This window comes from Sturnus vulgaris, chromosome 27 (genome assembly GCF_052056855.1).
Source record: "Sturnus vulgaris isolate bStuVul1 chromosome 27, bStuVul1.hap1, whole genome shotgun sequence".
Taxonomy (NCBI): Eukaryota; Metazoa; Chordata; class Aves; order Passeriformes; family Sturnidae; genus Sturnus; species Sturnus vulgaris.
The window spans coordinates 6,650,430-6,673,586 of NC_142269.1; the positions used below are offsets into that span (position 1 = coordinate 6,650,430).

The 23,157-nt window shown below is 48.1% G+C and overlaps 2 protein-coding genes across 2 annotated transcripts; both read left to right on the plus strand.

The window, feature by feature from the left end:
• Positions 1–2,380: 2,380 nt before the first annotated feature.
• OR6F1 (olfactory receptor family 6 subfamily F member 1) lies at positions 2,381–3,133 on the plus strand. The gene has a single exon (XM_014893953.2). It carries the CDS (start codon positions 2,381–2,383, stop codon positions 3,131–3,133), a length of 753 nt encoding a protein of 250 aa, XP_014749439.2.
• Positions 3,134–6,629: 3,496 nt separating this feature from the next.
• On the plus strand, positions 6,630–14,728 carry LOC106864339 (feather keratin Cos1-1/Cos1-3/Cos2-1-like). Its single transcript, XM_088179756.1, has 3 exons — positions 6,630–6,713; positions 14,017–14,065; positions 14,402–14,728. Exon 3 carries the CDS (start codon positions 14,423–14,425, stop codon positions 14,726–14,728), a length of 306 nt encoding a protein of 101 aa, XP_088035882.1. The 5' UTR covers positions 6,630–6,713; positions 14,017–14,065; positions 14,402–14,422.
• Positions 14,729–23,157: the final 8,429 nt, after the last annotated feature.

Below are 23,157 nucleotides of genomic sequence, written 5' to 3' on the forward strand. Positions count from 1 at the left end.
AGAAGACATCTTTTCTGAGTCAGGGGAAATAAATTTTCCTCTACTAATGTCTTATCTGATTTTGAACTTCGATCTTTAATCAGTTCTTCAATTATAGATGAAGACAGAGGCCTTAACCGCATTTAGAGGCTCTGAAACGAAGGTAGGTGCATCCCTTACCTTATAGTCTCTGTGTTCATGTGCCCATTGTTGCATTTAGTTACTTCCTACCCTGCAGGTTTGGTGGTCACCTTTGTATCCAGCACCAAATACTTGACCCTTCCAGTCTCTTGGAACATGACTATTCCAGACATCCCCGTGTCAGCTGAGTTCCTGACAAGGTTCTCATACCACAGCAGCAGGTAGGAGGCAAACAGCCAGCCTAGCAGCCCCTTAGGGAATTGCATTGCTGTTCTTTAATTGGCCTGTGTGAAGAGAGAGTACTATTTATCTAAGACCTCCCAGAGGTCAAACTCTCTGGGGCACACCAGAGGGAAAGCAGAAAACAGTCTCCTAGGCTTGGCCAGCTGGAGCTTCATTGTGCTAATGAGGTGGGTGTGGAGATGTTCTTACGCTAATGATGCTGGCACTCTCTGGTGTATGATCTCACTGTACGAAGCTAAGCTGAAGAGAGTTTACACTTTGTGTGTGTGCACACAAAGCTGCCTTTAGTGGAATTACAGTGGTGGCTGTGAGAGGGAAAAGATCAGGAGTGGAAGCTGTCAGATCCTACTGAATGGAGAGGAAACCAGGTCAGACAGTTGCCATCAGCTTGAAGTGAGTCAGCGAGAGGAGAGCTGCTTATCCACACACCTTCAGCTGAATCCAGAGTTCCCCCCAGTAAATCTTCCTTTTTCCAATGCTCTCCGTTAGCCAAGGGGACCATGGCTACCTTGGGAGGACGGTGCATGAGAAAATGTCATTTGGATCATTTCCACTGGCAAATCTGGTGAGTGAAGCCTGCCCAAGACACATAGCACAGACTTCCAATGCCTTGCATGTTTAAGGAGAGCCGATTTAAGGGAGATTTTTTTAACCTTTAAGTATATAAGATGTCTGGTATATATTACTGTGGAGGAAGATAGGAGACAAAGAGAATGATTCAGATGGTGATTTAGTCCATCTCCTTCCATATCCACCTGAATATATGTTCTCTCTAGAGAACTGATAAAGAATCCTCCCTTGTTTGCAGGAACAGTTCAGCAGAGCTACCTTTAATGGGATTAAACTCAGAGGATTTTGCCTTCAGTTGCTGAGACTGAATATCTCCAAGTTGAGATGTCTAACATCCAGGTGCTTATTAGACTCCTGCCTTAGACCTCAGAGGCAACCTGGCACTTCCAGAGGGCTTTTAGCCATGTTTATAAGACAAAATGAGCCATGTCTCCCTCATGCTTTTTCTCTCTCTGTGAAGAAAGAAGGAGGGTAAGCTGAGGAGCTGAGATAGATAGTTTTTCACCGTAGATATTTCAGCTTGGTCAGCAGAAATCCTTCCCTTGACTCTGAGATGGCAAAATTGCAAAGAGGTGAATCGTACCCCTAGTAGCTATGCTGAGAAGCAGACATCAGTGAGGGAAATGGAGGTATTTGCAAAAGCTTCCTGTTCTGAGGCTTGGAAGAAAGCAAGTATAGGAGACCTTGAGTAGTGACTGTCATACTAACCTGCTGCCCTATGTGGCTGCAGCTCAGTCTCAATCTCTTGTAATAAACTGTCATAGAAGAGGAGGGGAAATCTCTTGCAGTGTCACATTATCATGAGAGTATTTGCATTCCTCAGTTGCATTTGCTGATATCACACATCAGTATTGCCAGATGACTACAGGTTATGTTATTCCCTTCCTACTTGTAACAGCTTTTCCCATAGCTGGAGTGCCTCAGCCTGTTGTCATAGTTTCCTAAGTGGGATTTTCATCTCACAGATGTAGTCACAGAAGTGACTACATTCCCCATGCTGTAAAAGAGGTGCATGTTCTGATAAATACTTCTCGAAGTGTTCATTTGTTGGGTTATGCCTGGTTTTTAGGGTTAGAACTAGTTGTCCAAATGTTTTTCATCAGGGAAGGATTTCTCTGACAATTTTAACATAGGGTAAATGCCATTTTCCCATGCTGTCCACCAACTGTATTTTCAGGGATGGTGATTTTTTTTCATTACTTGTAGCATCAGCAGAAGCATACAAACTTTCACAGAAACTTTTCTTTCTTTGCAGACAGACCTCAACATTTGGAAGGAAACGGCAAATGGGACAAGTGTGGAAGAATTTATCCTTCTTGGATTCCCAGGCACATGGCAATTCCGAGTCTCCTTTGTGGTGGTATTTGCACTGATGTACACCCTGACAGTAATAGGCAATGCATCCATTATAGCTCTTGTGTGGAGAAGCAGCAACCTACACACCCCAATGTACTTTTTCCTCTGTAATCTCTCCTTTCTGGAGATCTGGTACACTACAGGTGTTGTTCCCAAAGCTATAGGAGTCATGCTGGGCACTAGCCAGACCATCTCCTTCAGTGTGTGCATCCTCCAGTTGTTCTTTCTTCTCTCTCTAGGCTCCACTGAGTGTTTTCTCCTGTCTGTCATGGCCTATGACCGCTACTTAGCCATATGCTACCCCCTGAGGTACTGCTCCCTCATGAACAGTGTCCTCTCTGTTCGGCTGGCACTCAGCTCCTGGCTGGGAGGCTTTTTGGCCATTTCCCTGCTGGCCTTTCTGACATCCAGGCTGACTTTCTGTGGGCCAGATGTCATCAATCATTTTCTATGTGATATAGATTCCTGCCTTGCCCTCTCCTGCAGTGATACATGGCCTGTGGAGCTGGCAACCTTCCTTATCTCCATAATAGTTGTGGTGGCCTCCTGTGTGGTCACCCTAGTCTCCTACATGTACATCATCTGTTCCATCCTGCGGATCGAGTCAGCCCATGGCCGGAAAAAGGCCTTTTCCACCTGCTCTGCCCATCTCAGTGTTGTCACGATCTGGTATGGCTCCACCGTGTTCCTGTATGTCAAGCCATCAGCCCAGAATTCCCTGGATCTGAACAAAATTGTGAATACCTTTAACACAGTGGTAACTCCTTTGTTAAACCCCTTCATTTACACACTCAGAAACAAAGAGGTGAAGCTCGCTTTGGGACGGGCTTTCCAGAAAAAGTGAAGTGACTTTTCACAGGGCATCAGTTGAACAAACAGATTCATCCCCACCGTCCCATGACTTCTGCCCTGCAGAAGATCCCCACTGAAGTGTAAGTCTGTGTGGGCATCCCAGGCAGCAAGAAGCTGCCAATTCCCCAATGAGTTCATGTCACCTTACAGCAATCTCTGGCTGGGCTGAGCCTTAGTTCTGCTGCTCCCATCACCCTCTGTTCATTCCCTGTGAATACAGAATGCCTCCCAGTCCTTTAAAATGCTGTGCTTGGAAAGGGTCACAAACCCCATCCGTAAAGGTTTCTGTAACAGAGCCAGAGGAGTGGTACTCCCACAGGTTTCTACCTCCGTTTGCCAAGTGCTTCATTTTGTCAGGGTTTGTCTGAATCTCCTAAAGAAATCCCAGCAACTTTAGGAAACATAGCTTTAAGAAGTAGATTTAGCCTGAGTTTTGTGATGTATCTATGCCACATTCTTGTAGCTATTTCATCAAATCATACTCTGATTCAGGATAAAATTTGGCAATGTCTAATATCTGTACCCATAGCTATTATTCCTAGCATAAGACTGCAAACAAAATTATAATAAAATAGTATCTGAATCTACTATCTTATTTTTAATTAAAATTATGCAAAATTGTGTGCTTCATATGAGATGTGTCAGGGCATTTCCACATCTAAAACCCCACATCATTTTTAGCACTACATTGTTCCACCCATTTTGGTCTTTGTTGTGGAAAAACTTTAATGGGATTGGCAAAGCAGTCAAAGTGCAGAGCTGTGGAAGGCTGGCTGAGAAGCAAGTCTCTCTTTACACTCATTGGGAGGATATTAGCACTTCTAAACAACATTTGCTTTTCCCCTCCCAATTTTCATTTCAGAACAGATTAATCATGTTCTCAAACCTTTTCTTTCTGCTCACTGGCACTGAAGATAGTCTATGTAACCACTTCATAAGGAGGAAGCATCAACATGGTAGACACACCTTTGTGGAGGGTGTGGGATTAATTTTTCCTGAGTGTAGAGCTCTCCAAGGGAGATAATTTAGTCTGAACTGAGCATCTACTCTTCCCTTCTAGAAGCAATGGCATTTTTGGAGGAGATTCACAAGCCTCCTGCATCCACCTGGGCACTTGGCACTTAATCCTGTATCCAGGCACCTTTGCCCAAGGCACAGGCTGATTCCCATTCTTTGTCAGCTGTGCTGTTTTTCTGTGGTATTTGGGAAGATGCCAGGGACAGCAGAAAGAGTCTGAGGCTGGATTTATCCTCAGATAGGCATCACTGCTTGTGATTTCTGCCTAAGAATGATGCATTTTGGAGAGGGTTGTATATTTAGATTGTTGAAGCCCTCTACAGTCCTGGAGAAAAACAAAAAGCAGGACTTGAAATGTCCAAGAAATCCAAGACACAGCAGAGTGCAGGTCACTGAGACCTGCTGTGAATGCCTCATCAACACTGCTTAGAGCCCTGAGATAAACAGGGGAATGCAAAGCCTCACACAGGGCTCTCAGAGCAGACCCTTGTCACTTGGAAGAGGCAAGCTATCCTGGAACAGCAGCAGAAAAAGAAATGAGTACCCTGAGATTTCTCAGGCAAAGGGAATGATACTTCATGAGCAACAGATTCCAGTTTAAAGGATGGGATCCATCTGGAAACTCAGCACCCTTGAGCTGAGTGCTGTAGTGGGGTTGCCTGAAAATGGGTCCCCAGAAGCCTTCCTTTAGCTCATGGGAGGAAAGAAGATCACTGAGTTGTTACCAGCTGTTGGACAGAGAAACTGGCATGGACTCGAGAACAGTGCTGGAGCTCCCTCCAGCATTGGTGATTTCCCTGAAAAAGAGAGACATGAAAAAGAGTGGGACCACTCTCTGGCAGTGGATGAGTGCAGGAAGAATCTTGTCCAGAATCTGGCTGATGGCTGTTTTCCACTTGCTGATGCAGGGTAAGGAAGAACCCTTCCCATCTTGGGCTTCTGTGACCACAGTGGCAAAACCATAAGAGCAATTGTGCCTCCTACCAAAGGCCTCATTCTCCAGCTGTGCCCATCAGTGGAGGCCCATGGAGATGAAACAGGAAGAGCCATTAGGCTATTTGCTCTGAGAATTCTGGTGTTATTTTAAATAGATAACATTGACAAGGCTGGTTTGGCTTGTTTATGGTGTAGCCTCCAATACTTCTGCCTCAAGTCAGGTTTCTTGGATAGTTTTCAGTATCAAAATCCCTGGATCTGGAAGCTACTGTGAAAATCACACGAGTATGTGCTTCACAGCAGCATAGCATCCACTACCAGGGATGGGGCAGCTAGAGCTTCTCTGGACAATCTGTGCAAGGGTCTCACCACCCTCAGAGGGAAGAAATTTTTCTTAGTAACTAGTATGAATCTGCCCTGTTCCAGTGGAAAGCCATTCCTCCTTGTCCTGTCACTCCATGCCCTTATAAAAATCCCTCTTCATTTCTCTTGGATCCTCTTTGGGCATTGCAACGTGATTTAAGGTATCCCTAGAACCATTTTCAGACTAAACACATTCATCTTTCCCAGCCACGTTTCCATAGCAGAAGAGCTGCAGCCCTCTGAGCATCTTCGTGGCCTCTTCAGCACCTTCATATTGGGGGCCCCAGAACTGGACCCAGCACTCCAGCTGGGGTCTCACAAGAGCAGAGTACTGGGGGACAAACACTTCTCTATACCTGGTAGTCACTCTTCTTTTGATGCAATACAATTCTCGTATACAATTCCAGGGCTGTTTGTGAACAGTGCAGGTCATGTCCAGCCTCTCATTCACTAGTACACCCAAGTCGTTCTTGGCTGGGCTGCTCTCAGTTTATTCATTACCCAGTCTGTGTCCATCCTTGGGAATGACCCAACCCAAATTCAGGACCTTACACTTGGCCTTCTTGAGCTTCATGAGGATTACATGGGCCCATCTCTCTACCCTGTAGAAGTTAAGGTTGTAGGAACACAACACACTGTGGACTCTGCTGAGGACACCCGGAGACAACTGCAGCAGGGTTGAAGCATTGTGAGGAAGGACAAGGAGACAGACAAAGCTGTCTGTACTGCACAAAGAGACGATGAGTTAAAAAAAGCTAGAATTTTCTCCTGATAGCAGAGTTAGATAGGTTAAGGTCAAAACCAGTTGCAGAGTCCATGGACATGGGGAGGAAAGAAGTGACCATAGGAAGGGAAAGAGAAGGATAGGACATATCCTCATGCACAGAAGTCCTTGGGCAGCCAGCTGAGGATTGCTGAAACTCAAACAGCCCCAGCAGAGACAAAAAGACTGTAATATCACTTGCCTGGTCTGGGCCTTTGCAGTACATAAACTGAGCCTTCTGCCTGCACTGCTGCATTCCTGCCTTAGAAATCCTGGGGCCTTTAATCCCAGGGATCAGAAGAAGCCTTCATTGGGGAACGGGCATGGAACAAACCTGGAAATGAAAAGGCAGCAGTGCAGGAAATGAAAGCACAGCCCATATCATTAGGTGTGCTGGTTTGCATTCAAGATGAGCTTGCTGGGAAATTGTTACCTCTGCAAAGGCTGCCCCTGGTCCTGCGGCAGTGAAGGGCAGGTATAAAAGGCAGCCCAAGTCTCTGCTCTCTCATCCACTTCTCTTGCTTCCTTCAACTTGGGAACCAGGTGAGTCTGAAGCCCCTTCTCTTTCTCTTCCAAAGTGAGATCTCCCCTTGGTGGACATCTCAACTGATGTTGGCTTTCTTGTATTTGGGGATTGGAGCATCTGGTCATGAAAGAAGAAAGCGGGGAGGAGGCTGGCATAGAGAAAGGCAGGTGATGGTGGTGCCTTTTGCTTTATGCCCTGGGAGAGAACTTCCTGCTGCTCTTTGTAGGGCTCCTGGCTCAGTCTCCAGCTTCCTACTTATGATGGCCTTGGCTCTTTAGAGATGGGGTAACCAGGCTGCTCCTCACCCACCCACCCACCCACCCAGCCTTGTGCTCTGTTTCCTCTCTTCTCTCTCTGCCAGGTGCACCTGCAGCCTCAAGCCATGTCCTGCAACACCCAGTGCCGTCCCTGCCAGCCCTGTGGCCCCACCCCATTGGCCAACAGCTGCAATGAGTGCTGTGTCAGGCAGTGCCAGGACTCCACCGTCGTCATTGAGCCACCTGCTGTGGTGGTGACCCTGCCCGGCCCCATCCTCAGCTCCTTCCCACAGAACACCGTGGTGGGATCCTCCACCTCTGCTGCTGTTGGCAGCATCCTCAGCAGTGGTGGAGTGCCCATCAACTCCGGGGGCTTTGACATCTCCTGCATCACCAACCGCTATGGTGGAAGGAGGGGTCTCCCCTGCTAAAGGTGTTGGGCATATATAGGTCTTGGGAAGTGTTCCCGGGATCTCTAGGAATGGTGCTGGACAAAGGAAGAATCTTCAGATCATTTCTTTCCAAGGAACTGGCCATCTTTCCTCCTGAAAATGCTAGAAGGAAGGGTGCAGCTCAGGCAGTTCGAAATCATGCCCTATGTCGTTCCTACATGTCTTTTTGTCTCAATTTTCATTATGTCCTTCTGCTCCCCTGGGCTGCAAGGCTCCTCCATGCCAGCCTGCACTCTACAGGCCAGGCAAATGGATGCCCTGCATGGACTTCACCATGGCCAAGAGGTGAAGTGTCTTGCTTGTCCCTCTGGATCCCTGCACTGAGGACCTGTGCTTGTAACAACCTTGATTCTCTCTTTAAACTCAATAAAGATTTTTGCATCTCATGCTGCGTCTCCAGGTTGTCCTTCCCTCTACTTGCAGGCTGCTGGGGTAGAATGGTGTTGTTCCTGGGGGATAAGGTGACAATGTAGTGAGACCCTTCATCCAGAAAAATGTGAGGTTGGGATACACTGCAGAGGGTCCTATGTGGGGGACAATCCTGGGGCAGGATGTAAAACATCCCCAGCTACCCCAGGGTGATCAGCCCTTTCCCTTCAGTGTCTCTGCCCAGATATACCCCCAACACCTCCTGCAAAAACCTCTGCTGTCCTCATGTAACAACTAGAATTCCGTGGGAGGTCTTGGAGACAAACCAACCTGCAGGATCATGGGAACGCAGTACCTCTTGCTCTGGTCAGTGTTGTGCTGGGGTAGACAGAAAATGTTCCCAAAGGATGTCAGAAATGTGATTGTGTGGAATAGCCTCAGAACTGGCCCATGGCCTCATCTCCATCTTCACTCCACTGCCCAGTCTCAGACCATGGCCAGCACAAATGGGCATGGGCAGCTGGGATCAGTCCCTCGTTGCAGCTACACAAAAGCCCTGTGGCAGGGCCCAGGTTTGGCAGGCATGCAGGATCACTCACGAGTCAGTGCTGGGATTAATCATGCTGGGTCTCACACTGGAGTCCCTGTGACCCCTTTGGGGCCAGGGCAGTCCAAGGACTGTTACAGATGCCCACAGACCATAGTGCTCGGTGGTCACTCCCAACCACAGATGGAGCAGCTCTGCTCAGGCTCAGGGCCTCAAAAGCCCTGCTGTGTCAGGATCAGCGCTGCTCCAGAAAAGCTCTGTGCAAAGTCATTCTGGACACACTCAGCAGTATCTGTGAACTGTCTGTGGCAGACAAGTTTTGTTTGCAGACGTCCCTCTTGTTTAGTGTGATGCTCTTGGGCACTGTTTTGATCAAAAGCACATCAGAGGCCTCAGTCAGGAAGGGTTGAATAAACGGAATCCATCCATCCATCCATCCATCCATCCATCCATCCATCCATCCATCCATCCATGATGAAGGCTGTGTAAATTGCCCTTTCCCTATCTGGGAGTCTGGAATGCAGACAGATGTCCTTTTCTTCAGAAAATGAAGTTGTGAAGTCCTTTGATGACATTGCCTCCTCTTGCCTGCTTGACCAATCATCAGTTAGGGTGACAAAGGTATCAGGGCACTGAACACATCTCTCTTGGCAATCAGGTTGATGGGTACTTGTAGAGAGCCTGGTGCAGGAATAGCTGGAAGAAAAAGGCCATAGTCAGATCAACTTAGTAAAGCTAGCAAAGTGGGCCTCAGTCTCACGGATACAGTGTCCTTGAGATAAGGAAGACACGCAGAATTGAGAAAAACATGAATGCCGAAGTGCTTAGCTAAGTCGCACAGCTAGACCAATGATGAGCTCAGATTTTGCACTATGCATGAGCTAATTAAGCACTGTATTTAATCGCCACTCTGCGTATCAATAAACGAGACTTTGCTGATGACCGAATTGGTGTCCGCGTCTCCCTTCTCCGACAGGTACTGTGTAAGCAAAGTTCTGCAGGCTGCAGTTCTAATGAATGTCTGTACCCTGTGCATACCTGTTGGAAATTCCTGCTTTTTAGCCATCCCTTCACTGTTTGTAGATGGTGGGTAACACAGCTGATGACAGCATGGCACAGAGTATGCCAGAGAAAGTTGGGCCTACTAGTGTACATCATTCTTCTTCCTTTCTGCAACACAGTCATGGCATTAATCTCTGAGTTTCTTTGAAGAACATTTGGCTTCACTATTAATGCAGACATTAAGGGGTGCTTTTTCTGCGATACTCCAAAATTTCTTTTTCAACTTCCACCCTCAGTTTAAGTGAGTGATTAAAAGGTTGGGACATCTCAGATGTCTACAGTTCCCTGAATGTAGGGAAGGAGCTGATGAAGGCAAAGCTAAGCTCAAAGCAGGAGCTGAAGCATGAAGAGACCAACAGGGAAAGTTCCCTGCACATTCTTCCTGCTGGAGATTTAGGGAAGAGTCTCTGAAGTCCTCCATCTCTTTGGCCAATGGACATATTCTAGTGATGCCCAGCCTCAACTTTTCACCCACAAGACCTGCACTGCTGTCACTAGGTAAATTGCTAATACAGGGGCAATCCAGCTCCTTGCTCTGCCTGGCACCTTGGAGTCCTGCACTCTCTGCTCCACAGGCACAAGCACCACTCCTACCTGGGGACACTGTGATATCTGCATCACAGAGCAACTGCTGGGGCATCCCTCACTGGTGCCCATCTGCCCAATAATGCATTTATTGGCTTTTCCTGTGAGAGACACAATGTCTCTGTCCTTCTAGTCCAGTGCACACCAATGACGTGTACTGTGATTCTTTAATTCAGTATATGTTTGAGCCAAGACCTCAGCCTGGCACAGCACCAAGTCAATGAGCTGGACGAATACATTTGACATTGAGTTTGGCATGAAAGAAGGCTGTGTCTCACACCTGGAAGCACCAACAATTCATTGGAAGCAGATCCATTTAGACATGGTCTGAACAAGGAGAGTAAGTGGGATTCCTTATTCTTTCTCCAGGATAAAGCAAACCCCATCCTTTTGAACTCTCTAGCAGCTGTGTCCTGACCTGGTGAGGCAGGCAGAGGGGGACTGCCCATCATCCTGAGGCAGTTCCAATCATGTTACACTGAACTAAATTAAGGATCTAAATTGGGAGTCCTTGTTGGGGCTTGGCATCACCATCAGTGGAGTATGAACATTGGAGGATCAGGAGAAGGAGGGTTCAGGAAGCAGGTTGATTACAGTGCCTCTTTTTGGAGACATTTCTTGGAGGCTGATGCCATCACCTTTCAGCTGCACTTGAGCTCCTGCTGCTTTGCAGAGCTCGTGAACAGAGCCTGGAAAGCATCCCTGCCATGAGCAACACAGTCTATTTGTGAGGAGAGACACAAAAGGACATGTGCTCATATGCACCTGTCAAATATGCACCTGTCAAATATGCACCTGTGCTACATTCACATAAGTCTGGTTGTACACAAGAGCACCAAAGACATGAACACATGTAAGAGCACACTCTACTGTGAACTCTGCTGAGGACACCAGGAGACAGCCACAGCAGGGCTGGAGCCCTGTGGGGAAGGGCAAGGCCCCAGGCAAGCTCATGGCATTGTTTATGTACTCACAGACACACTCACAGAGAGTGAACAAGTCAAAACAAGCCAGAAGTTTTTCCTGAGGGCAGAATTAGGTACGAAGAGGTCAGACCCTGCAGCCCAATGCACACACATGGGGAGACAACAACAAATAACCATCAGGGTGAGCTGAGGAGGGAGGGATAGGAAAGCACATGGCCCATCCTCATACACAGAAGTCCTTGGGCATCCAGCAGCAGACTGGATTTTTAAAGAGACAATATGAAAGACACAGAGAATCACAGACTGGTAAACCTCACCTCTGTGCCTGGGGAGATCATGGAGCAGATCCTCATGAAAGCAGCTGTGAGTCATATTCAGGGCAAGGAGGTGATCCAAAACAGCCAGCAAGGCTTCTCCTGGGGCAAGTAATGTCTGAGCAATCTGATGGCCTTCAATGATGGAATGACTGAAACAGCCAGCAAGGGAAGACTGGCCCGTGTCATCTAACTAAACTTCTGTTAGGCCTTCAGCATAGTCCACACAACACCCTTCTCTCCAAATTGGAGAGATGGTGTAAGGGTTGACCCTGGCTGGATGCCAGACAGCCACCAAAGCCACTCCATCACTCTCCTCTGCAAGTGCACAGGGGAGAGAAAATATAACAATGGTTCATGAGTTAAGGACTGAAAGAGATCCTTCACCAAATACTGTCACAGGCAAAACAGACTCAACTAAGGCATATTAATTGAATTTATTATCAACACAATCAGAGGAGGATAATGAGAAGTAAAATAAGTCTTATAAAAAACACCAAAAACCCAAACATCTTCCCCCTACCTGGCTCTCCTTCCCAGCTTTACCTCCTCCTCCCCCCAGCAGAGCAGGGAGACAGCAATGGGGCTCATGGTCAATTCATCACAGGTTGTTCCTGCTGCTGCTCAGGGAGAGGAGGGGGAGTCCTTCCCCTGCTCCAGGATGGGGTCCCTCCCATGGGAGAAGTTCTCAATGAAAACTCCAAAATTAGTCCTTCCCAGAGACCATGGTTCCCCATGAACTGCTACAATGTGGGTCACCCTTCCACAGGGTCAGTCCTTCAGGAATCCTCACAGGGTCACAAATCATTCCAGAAAACCTGCTCCAGCATGGGCTCCACTCTCCACAGGTCCCTGTCAGGACTCTGCTTCAGCACTTCCCTCAGGGTCATGGCCTCTTCTCAGGCATCCACCTGCTTTGGTGTCAGCTCCTCCAGGGGCTGCAGGTGCATCTCTGCACCCCCATGCCCTCTGTGGGCTGCAGGGGCACAGCTGCCTTACCATGCTCTTCACCATGAGCTGCAGAGGAATCAGCTCTGGAGCCTGGAGCAACTCCTGTTCCTCCTTCTTCACTGACTTCAGTGTCTGCAGAGCAGTTTCTTTCACATATTCTCACTCTGCTCTTCTCTGGTCACAACTACACCTGTGCAATAACTTTTTTCCTTCTTTAACATGTTACTGCTGAGGCATCACTTCCATCTGTGATGGGCTCACCTTGGCCAGCCGTGGGTCTGTCTTGGAGCCAGCTGCCTTTGGCTCTGCTGGACACCAAGGAAGATTCCAGCAACTTCTCACAGAAGCCACCCCTGTAGCCCTCCCACTACCAAAACCAGGCCATGCAAACCCAATACACATGGATTTGAACGGTGTACTATTGTGAATATGAAAATGTCTGGATGGACATAGTTTTGGTCTGTGGCTCTATGACCACATGGAGGTAGGAGAAGAGGGGCATGTCTTAAGGCTCTGTCTTGGGACTGGTGCTTTTTAGTATCTTTTTCAATCACAGGGATATTAGATTGAGTGTTCCCTTGGCATGTTTGCAGATGACACAAAGCTGAGCAGTGCAGCTGACACTACAGAAGAAGATTTCCATCCAGGGAGACCTGGAGAAACTTGAGGAGTGGGCCCATGAGAACCTGATGAAGTTTAAGAAGTTCAAGTGCAGGGTGCAGCACCTGCATCAGGAAATCCCAGACATGAGTACAGACTGGGAGATGGACTTATTGAGAGCAGACATATGAAGAAAGACTTGGGAGTGCTGGTGAATGAAAACCTAGACATGAGCCAATAGTTTGCATTTTCAGAAAGCCAACTGCATCCTGGGGTCCATCACAAAAGGCATGACTGACAGGTTGAGGGTGATTCTCCTCATCTACTCTGATTTTCTGAGACCCCCACCTGGGTTCAGACATGGAGTCTTCAGCACAAAAAACACATGCACGTGTTAGAGCAGGCTCATAGGAGGACACAAAGATGCTCAGAGGGCTGGAGCAACTCTCCTATGAAGACAAGCTGAGAGTTGGGGTTGTTCTGCATGGAGAAGAGAAGGTTTTGAGGAGACCTCATTGAGGCTTGTCAGTGTGTGAAGGGGACCTACAAAAAGATGGATGCTGACTTTTCACACAGGCAGACACTGATAGGACAAAGTGGAATGGTTTAAAATAGAAGAGGAAAGATGTAGATTAGGTGTTAGGAACAAATTCCTTACTCAAAGGGTGGTAAGGCAATGGAACTTGTCACAGAAGCTGTGGCTGCGGCATCCCTGGAAGTGTTCAAGGCCAGCTTGGATGGGGCTTGGAACAACCTCATCTAGTGAGTGACAGTGCTTCTCTTTATGAAGGAGTTCCATCCAGACCAAGCCATTCTGTGATTATAAGATTCTAAGTTTCTATGAGTGCTGCAGCTTCTTCCTGAAAACAACACTTCAAACAACCCCAGAAGAGCGATCAGGATAGCATCACTTGCCTGGTCTGGGCCCTTGCAGTACATAAACTGAGCCTTCTGCCTGCACTGCTGCATTCCTGCCTTAGAAATCCTGGGGCCTTTAATCCCAGGGATCAGAAGAAGCCTTCATTGGGGAACGGGCATGGAACAAACCTGGAAATGAAAAGGCAGCAGTGCAGGAAATGAAAGCACAGCCCATATCATTAGGTGTGCTGGTTTGCATTCAAGATGAGCTTGCTGGGAAATTGTTACCTCTGCAAAGGCTGCCCCTGGTCCTGCGGCAGTGAAGGGCAGGTATAAAAGGCAGCCCAAGTCTCTGCTCTCTCATCCACTTCTCTTGCTTCCTTCAACTTGGGAACCAGGTGAGTCTGAAGCCCCTTCTCTTTCTCTTCCAAAGTGAGATCTCCCCTTGGTGGACATCTCAACTGATGTTGGCTTTCTTGTATTTGGGGATTGGAGCATCTGGTCATGAAAGAAGAAAGTGGGGAGGAGGCTGGCATAGAGAAAGGCAGGTGATGGTGGTGCCTTTTGCTTTATGCCCTGGGAGAGAACTTCCTGCTGCTCTTTGTAGGGCTCCTGGCTCAGTCTCCAGCTTCCTACTTATGATGGCCTTGGCTCTTTAGAGATGGGGTAACCAGGCTGCTCCTCACCCACCCACCCAGCCTTGTGCTCTGTTTCCTCTCTTCTCTCTCTGCCAGGTGCACCTGCAGCCTCAAGCCATGTCCTGCAACACCCAGTGCCGTCCCTGCCAGCCCTGTGGCCCCACCCCATTGGCCAACAGCTGCAATGAGTGCTGTGTCAGGCAGTGCCAGAGCTCCACCGTCGTCATTGAGCCACCTGCTGTGGTGGTGACCCTGCCCGGCCCCATCCTCAGCTCCTTCCCACAGAACACCGTGGTGGGATCCTCCACCTCTGCTGCTGTTGGCAGCATCCTCAGCAGTGACGGAGTTCCCATCAACTCCGGGGGCTTTGACCTCTCCTGCATCACCAGGCGCTACGGTGGCAACAGATGCCGTCCATGCTAAAGATGCTGGGAAAGCTCCAACAGACATCTTGAGGAACTCAGAACCTGGTGTTGGGCAGAAGATCTAGGTTTTGTGTGCTGTTTGCAGGATAGCTGACCGAACTTGCCTTTCTCTCCCGTGTCATTGTTTGCATTGGTTCCTCTGTGCTGCGATGCTCCCCAAAGGCCAGCTTGGTATGGACCATTAGGTTTCTCCTCTCTGTGGGACAAGTAGACCAATATTATGCAGGAACTTTTCCAGAGCCAAGGAGCGCAGACTCTCTGCTGCCCTTACTGGTGCCTCTGCTGCTGACCTTCGCTTTCAGTGGCTTTGTTTCCTTCTTTCATTTCATTAAAGTTCTGCTGCATTCAAGTCTGGTGTCTGTGTGATTCTTCCCCCAGTTGCTCTTCTGAATGCTAAAGGAGAAAGGTCTTACTTAGTCATGGAAGTGGGTGAGGGCATCAGGAGACTCCATTCACAGAGGAATGGAATTTTGAGGCACCATGAAGGGGAAACTATTAAAATACAATCTCTTGGAGCTGAGGAGGACATCCCCTGGCTGCTCTGCTTCCAGACACCATCAAGCCTTGCCTTGTGTCTTTGCCCACAAATGCCCAGAAAAGTTGGGAGAGTTTGAAGCAATAGCAGCCCCATGACCTCCTGAGCAATGGTGTTCCTGTCAGTATGGTCAGAGCTGCACTGGAGTCCTTGGTGTGAGGGTCCTGGATATAATTTCCTCTGCAGAATAACAGGAGTTGGAATGCAGGGAACAATCTTTATATTCAACCATGATTTCTACTCCATCTTCATCTCCCCTTCATGACTCATTAAAAAGCGAGGATGAATACCCATTGAGCAGTTTCTTTTCCCTATGCCATGGTCCTTTAGATGAGACCATGTTGAATCTGAGGTCTCAGCCTCTGTCTGGCACAGCACCAGGCTGATGGACTGCACTGGCACATTTGGCATTGGCTTGAACACGAGGCAGAGACGTGTCACACCAGTCAGCACTGACATTGTAGTGCACGTAAACTCATTTGAGCATAGCCTGGATGAAGCTGGCAGGACTTCTTAGCATTTCTGCTGTCCGTAAAGCAAGCCTCATCCTTTTGAAGTTCCTAGATCTGGAGAAGCAGGGAATGAGGACTGCAAGCCATATTTAGGCATTCCTAATATTGTTTACATTGAATTAAACTAAGGATCCAAACTGTATGAAATCATCCTAATTCGCTCCAGGAATATTCATCTGCAGTGTGTGAGCTTTGAAGCAGTAGGAAAAGGAGGACTGAAGATAGAGAAGACTGCATTTCAGTGCCTGTGGTGAGGATAATTCTCTGCCTAAAAAAACCTGAGGTTTGTTCTGTTACTGCTCAGCTACACTGAATTTCCTTCAGTCTCTGGGAGCACTGTGGAGCTTATTGATAGAGCAGTGGAAAATGTCATTACTGTAAGTAGAGCAAACCATCGTGAGGCAGGACACACACACACACACACAGACACACACACACACTCTTATGCACATGAGAAAGGAATCATGCACAAATTTTTGCACCTATGTATATTCACACAGTCCCAGCTGCACACAAGCGCACATGAGACAAGAACATTCAAAGTCATAGCCAGCACAACTTCAAGAGAGGGAAGTCCTTCTTGTCAGATCTGATTTCCTTTTATGACAAGGTAATCCTGCTTAATCAAGGGAAGGCAGTAGATATAATCTTTTTCACTTCAGTGAAGCTTTTGATACTGTCTCCCCGAGGATCTTTCCGGACAAAATGTCTGGCGTACAGCTGGATAAACACATCATGTGATGGGTGAGCAACTGGCTCACAGGTCAATCAGAAAGCATGACAGTGACTGGGGTGACATCAGACCGGTGACCTGTCACTACTGGGGTTCTGAAGTGCTTCATCCTCAGCCTGTGCTCTTCATCATCTAGATAAATGACTGGAATGCAGGACTGGTAGGGAAACTAAGCAAGTTCATGGATGATACAAAACTGGGAGGAGCTGTCAACTCCCTCAAAAGCAGGGAGAGACCTGCAGAGAGACCTCCACAAATTAGACAGCTGGGCAATGACTAACCATATGAAGTTCAACAAGGACAAGTGCTGGATTCTGCACCTGGAATGGGGCAACTCTGGATGTATAGACAGACTGGGGAACAAGACCATGGAAAGCAGTGTCATGGAAGGGGATCTAGTGGTCCTGGTTGATAGCAAGTTAGATATGAGTCAGCAATGCTCTGGCAGCCAGGAGGCCAACCATGTCTTGGGGGGCATCAGGTCCAGCATCGCCAGCTGAGAAATGGAGGGGGATTGTCCCATTCTGCTCAGCACTGGGGTGGCGTCACCCTGAGTTCTGGATGCAGCTGTGGGCACCAAAATTTAAAAGGAGACATTAAGCTATTGGATAGTGTTCAAAGGAGGCCACAAGGATTGGGAAGGGCCTTGAGGGGAAGCTGTATGAGGAGGATCTGAGGTCATTTGGTCTGTTCAGCCTGAGGAGGAGGAGATTGAGGTCAGACCTCATTTCAGTCTACAACTTCCTCGTGGGAGGAAGAAGAGGGGAAGGCACTGATCTCTGCTCTGTGGGGACAGGACTAGAAAGAATCGGTTGAAGTTGTGTCAGAAGAAGTTTAGGTTGGATATTAGAAAAATATCCAGTAGTTGGGTACCGGACCAGGCTCCCCAGAGCAGTGGGCACAGCACCAAGCCTGACAGAGTTCGACAAAAGTTTGAACAACATTCTCAGGCACATAGGGTGACTCTTGACAGTGCCCTGTGCAGGGCTATGAGTTGGACTCGATGGTCCTTGTGGGTCCCTTCCAACTCATCATATCCTGTGATTCTGTGAAAGAATCTGGTGGCCTCTGCTGTGCACATGTGGAGATGATGGTGACTGGGCTGGACAATTCTGGGGAGGAACAGGGCCCCAGACATGGGCTCCACACACTTCTTTCTGGAAGAGAAGGAGGAGGAGAGTTTGTCTGGGTTCATTGTTAGGCAGGACAGCATAAAATCCAGGACCTGACCCCAAAAGCAGAGATCCAGACAGACGTAATTTGCTTTTACTACACTTGTGCAGTTTGTCACGAGTCCTCTGCCCAAGCTGATGTCTTTTGATCCAGAATTGAATTGCTTGGGCCTCTTTTGCTTGCCACAAAAAAAAAAAAAAAAAAAAAAAAAAAAAAGTTCCCTGGGAAATGTGCCTAAAATAAAAAATAATATAGGAAATAAAAATACAGTCATTCAGGAAGCCAAACCACAGCCCATAGAATTAAATGGAATGTTTTGCATTTCATATGTGATATTTTGAATTCAAGATGAGTCTGACAGATAATAATTCAGGGGCTAGGCAGTGGCTGCATAGGAGCTGGTAGTTCTTTTAGAGCCTGGCAGGATAAGGCCAACAAGCCTTTGTTATAAATGAGAGACAAAAGTCTCGATATTCAGCAAAATTTAGATTGCTTTATTTGATATAGAAAGAGCAAGCAGCGCTGGGGAACGTGAGGGGTCACCGCCCACTCCACGCTCCACCCAACCTTGGTTTGCAGCCTCTTCTTATACTGTGGTTCCTCGTTGTAATCAAAAATTTTTGGGGTTTTTTTTGCTGTCATAATTTTGCCAGGTAAGCAGTGGTGGTCGAATAAACATCCTTACACAAATTCACAAAGCCTCTGGGCAATAATCAGTCACAGATAGCCATCTGGTCCTTGTAGATAACCACCAGAGAAGTTCTGGGAGTCCGGTCCTTGGGATAGGCAGTATTGATCAGTCAAAGGCAGGAAGGGCTATTGGGAAGTCTGATTTTGTAAGCTGGTAGCTGATACAACTTATTTGAAAAACATAACATAATATAACGTAATGTAACATAATACAACATAATATAACATAACAAGGTGATTTTAAACAGAATTATTTAATCATATAATTTCCTTTATCTAGTGTCCATGCTTCACTTCAGAGCTTAGTATTCTGGTTTATGCAAACCCCAATGCTTTTGTGATTAAAACGAATCTTTTATCAATTGTCACACCCTCATACATCTCTGCAGAGCCTCCACCTCCTGGCCCAGCATTTTCTTTTACTCACTCCTGATGTGGTGCTCCTCATGTATCCTTATATTTTTCTTCCTCCCTGCCCTCTTTCCAAGTGCCCCTCGTACCCCAAACATGTCCTGCATACAGCAGTGCCAGCTTTGCAGTCCCACCCCACTGGCCAACAGCTGCAATGACTGATGGGATTTTGAGAAAAGCTCAGGGGACTAAATGAAAACTTTTTATTAAAAAAGGAAACAAACACAAAAATCCCAGACCTTTTCCACAGGAAGTGACTACGAGGCTCTGCTGGTTTTGCATTAACTGACACTTTGGTAGCATCCATGGAAGAAAACTTCCTCTCTGACTTGATGGGACCAGTCAGAGGCTGGTTTGGGTGTTGACAGCCTGGGAAACCAATCGGAGGATTTGGTCTGCCTCTGTGAATTCACATTTTGAAGCAAGGAAATGCCAAGAAGGTCCCTTTTCTCTTCCAGCAGGAATGCAGGTAACAGGGCTTGCCAGGCCCGGGCCGGGCCCCTGTGTGGGGAGCTGGCATGGCCTGGCAGGGAGGAGGGCTGGCCATAGGCCGTGGGTGCCAGCTGAGCTCCATCGAGGCTGATTGAGATCTTAGCCATCCCCTCCACCCTTTCCAGAGCAGCCACTGCTGTTTCTGGCCCAGGCCAGCCCCTCCCAGTGCACCCTGAGTCTCCTGAGATCCTGGCACAGCTCCAGCATGGCCTGGCCGAAGCCTCTGCATTCCCCCTGTGAGATCTTGACTCTTTCAATGCTCAGATAAAACTTGCAGACCTTCAATCCTCCCTTGAGGGAGAGGGAAAAAAGAACGGGGAGAAGACACCAAGGTCAGTGAAGCAGGAGTCAGGTCCCAGATAGAAGGAGAATGAGGAGATGCTGTGAATTTAGGCTGAAACTCCTTTTGTAAGCTTTGGGGATGGACTGTAATACAAAAGATTCCTATAAACCGTGGAGAAAGACATGGGGGGGGGGGGGGGGGGTGGAGTGTTCAACTTGTAGATCATGAGCAAAGATACCTGTGTGTGAACGGAGAGAGAAGAGTGATGAAGACCCTGTGTCCCAAGGGGACAAGAAGACCTCTGTTCCTAGACATGAAGATGATTTTAAAGACAGATGAAGAGAACTTTTGTTTTTGAACAGCTCATCCTTAAAAGTAATATCCCATGAGATTGACATGGCCCATAAGCACAGCTCTGGGAAGACTGTGAAGATGAGAGGAGTTTCAGGACTGAAGATTCCTGGGCACTTGTGGTTCATAGAAAGTGAAGCCATGAGAGGACTGTTTTTTTCTCTTTTAGAAAAGTCCCTATAGCCTGACAAGGGGAGACTCCACTCCCTAGAGTGAACTGAAAAAAAGACTATTAAGTTGATGACTGACTGAAGTGTTTCTCTAGGTTGTTGAGGAGAAGAGGGTGTGGGAGAGGGGAGGAGAGGTGGTCTGAAGGTTTTATTCTGAATTCTATTATTCTTTTAAGTTGTTAATAAAAGTTTTCTTTATACCCTTTAAGTTTTAAGCCTGCCTTGCTTTTGCTCCTAATCCTATCTCACAGCAGGAAAGGAGTATATTGAAATTGGCAAATCAAAAACACTACAGAGGCTCAGGTGAGTCTCTGGTTCCTGCCAGCTCTTGGTGCTGTGCGCAGCACACGGAGAGGAGAATGGACAAGTGTTCCCTGCACAGCACATGGCAAATACTTTCCTGTCCTAGGATGCAAAAGGGAAACCAGTTCCAAAGCAGGTTTTTTCACCACTCTTTCACTCTTCTCAAGCCACTGACATTGACTCCTTCTGGAAGAATGTATTGGCCTGAAGGTCTCTGGGTGCACCAAGGAAATAGCGTTCCAGAAGAGCTCGCTGTTCCCCAAGATCAGCCTCACACAGAAACATTCCCTCCCTCCCCTGGGTTGTTGCACAGTCGAGGAAGCTCCCTGCACCAGGGTGTCTTGCACAGCACACAGGTACAAGGCACTGTCAGACAGCTCCACTTCCTCCACCTTCAGGACACTGTATTTCCCCGTGGTGTTCAGGTGCGTGGTGATACGGCCGCTGTGCCTGGGGCCAGTCCCTGCTTGATAGGAGACCAGCTGGGGGCCTTGGCCTTTCCACAGCTGGTACCAGAACAGGTATAAAAGTTATTGGTCTGGTAGGCACAAGTTGAATGGAAGGTGCTCTCTCCTCTCCTCTCCTCTCCTCTCCTCTCCTCTCCTCTCCTCTCCTCTCCTCTCCTCTCCTCTCCTCTCCTCTCCTCTCCTCTCCTCTCCTCTCCTCTCCTCTCCTCTCCTCTCCTCTCCTCTCCTCTCCTCTCCTCTCCTCTCCTCTCCTCTCCTCTCCTCTCCTCTCCTCTCCTCTCCTCTCCTCTCCTCTCCTCTCCTCTCCTCTCCTCTCCTCTCCTCTCCTCTCCTCTCCTCTCCTCTCCTCTCCTCTCCTCTCCTCTCCTCTCCTCTCCTCTCCTCTCCTCTCCTCTCCTCTCCTCTCCTCTCCTCTCCTCTCCTCTCCTCTCCTCTCCTCTCCTCTCCTCTCTTCTCTCCTCGTCATTGCTGGGTGACAGTGATCTGCCCAATAATGCTTGGAAGAAAGCACAGGTCAGTGATTCTGCAGAGGAAAGCCCCAAGATGTGAAACAAGGGGATGTAAAGCAGCAGCAGAAAAGGCTCCCATTTTGTTTCTTGTTCTGTGCTACAGCCACATTTATGGGAACAGCAAGGGAGGAGGGTGTTTGGGCAGGAGGGTTGAGACCTCAGCTCAGCATGTATCCCACAGCAACATAATGCCATTTGCCTCCCATAGGGATATCCCAGAGAGAAACAGATCTTCCATACCTAATACCATGCCTGCCCAGAGTCTCCAGGGAAAAGCCTGTAGTGCCTGCTCCAGGACATCTCCTGCAGGATGAGAGACCTGTGAGATGTTTAATCTTGCTCCTCATTTCTTGTCCTTTTGGAAGTCTCCAAGATTAAGGGAGAGAAAAAAAAGCAAGCCTTGGCAGTGCAAACATGCAGGAGGAGTGGATAGTGAGGGTATGCTGCACAACACATGCCAGCTAGAGGAGATACTGAGACACCCTAAGAACGAGTGGGATGAGAGAGCTTTTGTGTCCCTGCATCAACTATCAAAGGTCCTGTCTGTTTGGGTTGAAAGGTAAGAAAATGTTTACTGGAGAGAGAGAAAGAGCTTCTGCAATACTTTTTCTTCACATACATCTGTGAAAGATTAGGCTGAGACAGATCAGAAGGAAGATGCAGAAGTGATGGAAGACTGGAGGAAGAGAAATAAGACAAGGGGTCTGAGATGATCAGGAGAGGAGATAGTTTTCCTCTGTCTCGCTATTTAATATTATTTAATACTGAAGCCATAAGTCCTTTGCACAAACTCAACCAAAAGTCATTTACCAGACTGTATCCTGAGTATATGACTGGCACCAATCCTAACTTGTGAATTACCCCATCCCCGCATGTCTGGACAGCTTTGCCTGCCTGTGCTGAGGGAGTCACATCTGACCTGTGTTCCTGTGTGGGAGTCATGGACCCTAGACTAGATAAGGGAGTGGAGAAGGAAGAGATGAAGCTGTGGGCTGGACACAGGAATTCTTGTTTCCCTTAACACCTGTTGCCAGATGTCTCCCTGATGGCCTTCAGCTGCTGAGTAGCCAGAGGTAAGTTTGTCAGCTGCAAGGAAAAGGGCAGGAAGAAAAAAATCCACTGTAGGGAATCCCATTCTATGTGTCCTCCAGCTATTTTCCCTGAGTGGACTGAAAGATTTGCTAGAGAACAAAGGAGAACTTAGAGACCCAGACTTGGATGCAAAACAGCTTTATTGAGTGTAAAGAAGAAAAGGAAGTGGCTCACAGAGAGCATCAGTTGCAGCCACTAAGACGCAGTGGAGCTCCTGCAGGGTGTCCATCTGCCTGCCCTAAAGAGGGAGGAAGGGCAACACATCCCCCTAGGCCGGCCTGGGAAGACATGGACAGCAAAGGAAAGAGGAAAAAAAGTGGAAGAAGGGAACAATGGCTTGATGTGGTGAAGACACTATCCCAAAGCTTTATCTCCTTCCCAGATCTATGTTCTGAGGTCGTGGAGGTTCTTGCCCAAGGACATTGCCAGCAGCATCTTTAGCAGGGACGACATCTGCTGCCACCATAGCAGTTGGTGATGCAGGAGAGGTCAAAGCCCCCGGAGCTGATGGGCACTCCACCACTGCTGAGGATGCTGCCAACAGCAGCGGAGGTGGAGGATCCCACCACGGTGTTCTGTGGGAAGGAGCTGAGGATGGGGCCAGGCAGGGTCACCACCACAGGCGAGGGCTGAATGGCCACGTGGGAGTCCTGGCACTGCCTGACACAGCACTCATTGCAGCTGTTGGCCAGCGGGCAGGGGCCGC

Bases quoted from the DNA above. Each gene is read 5' to 3' on its own strand.
- OR6F1 (XM_014893953.2), top strand. From the start codon at position 2,381: ATGTACTTTTTCCTCTGTAATCTCTCCTTTCTGGAGATCTGGTACACT.
- LOC106864339 (XM_088179756.1), top strand. From the start codon at position 14,423: ATGTCCTGCAACACCCAGTGCCGTCCCTGCCAGCCCTGTGGCCCCACC.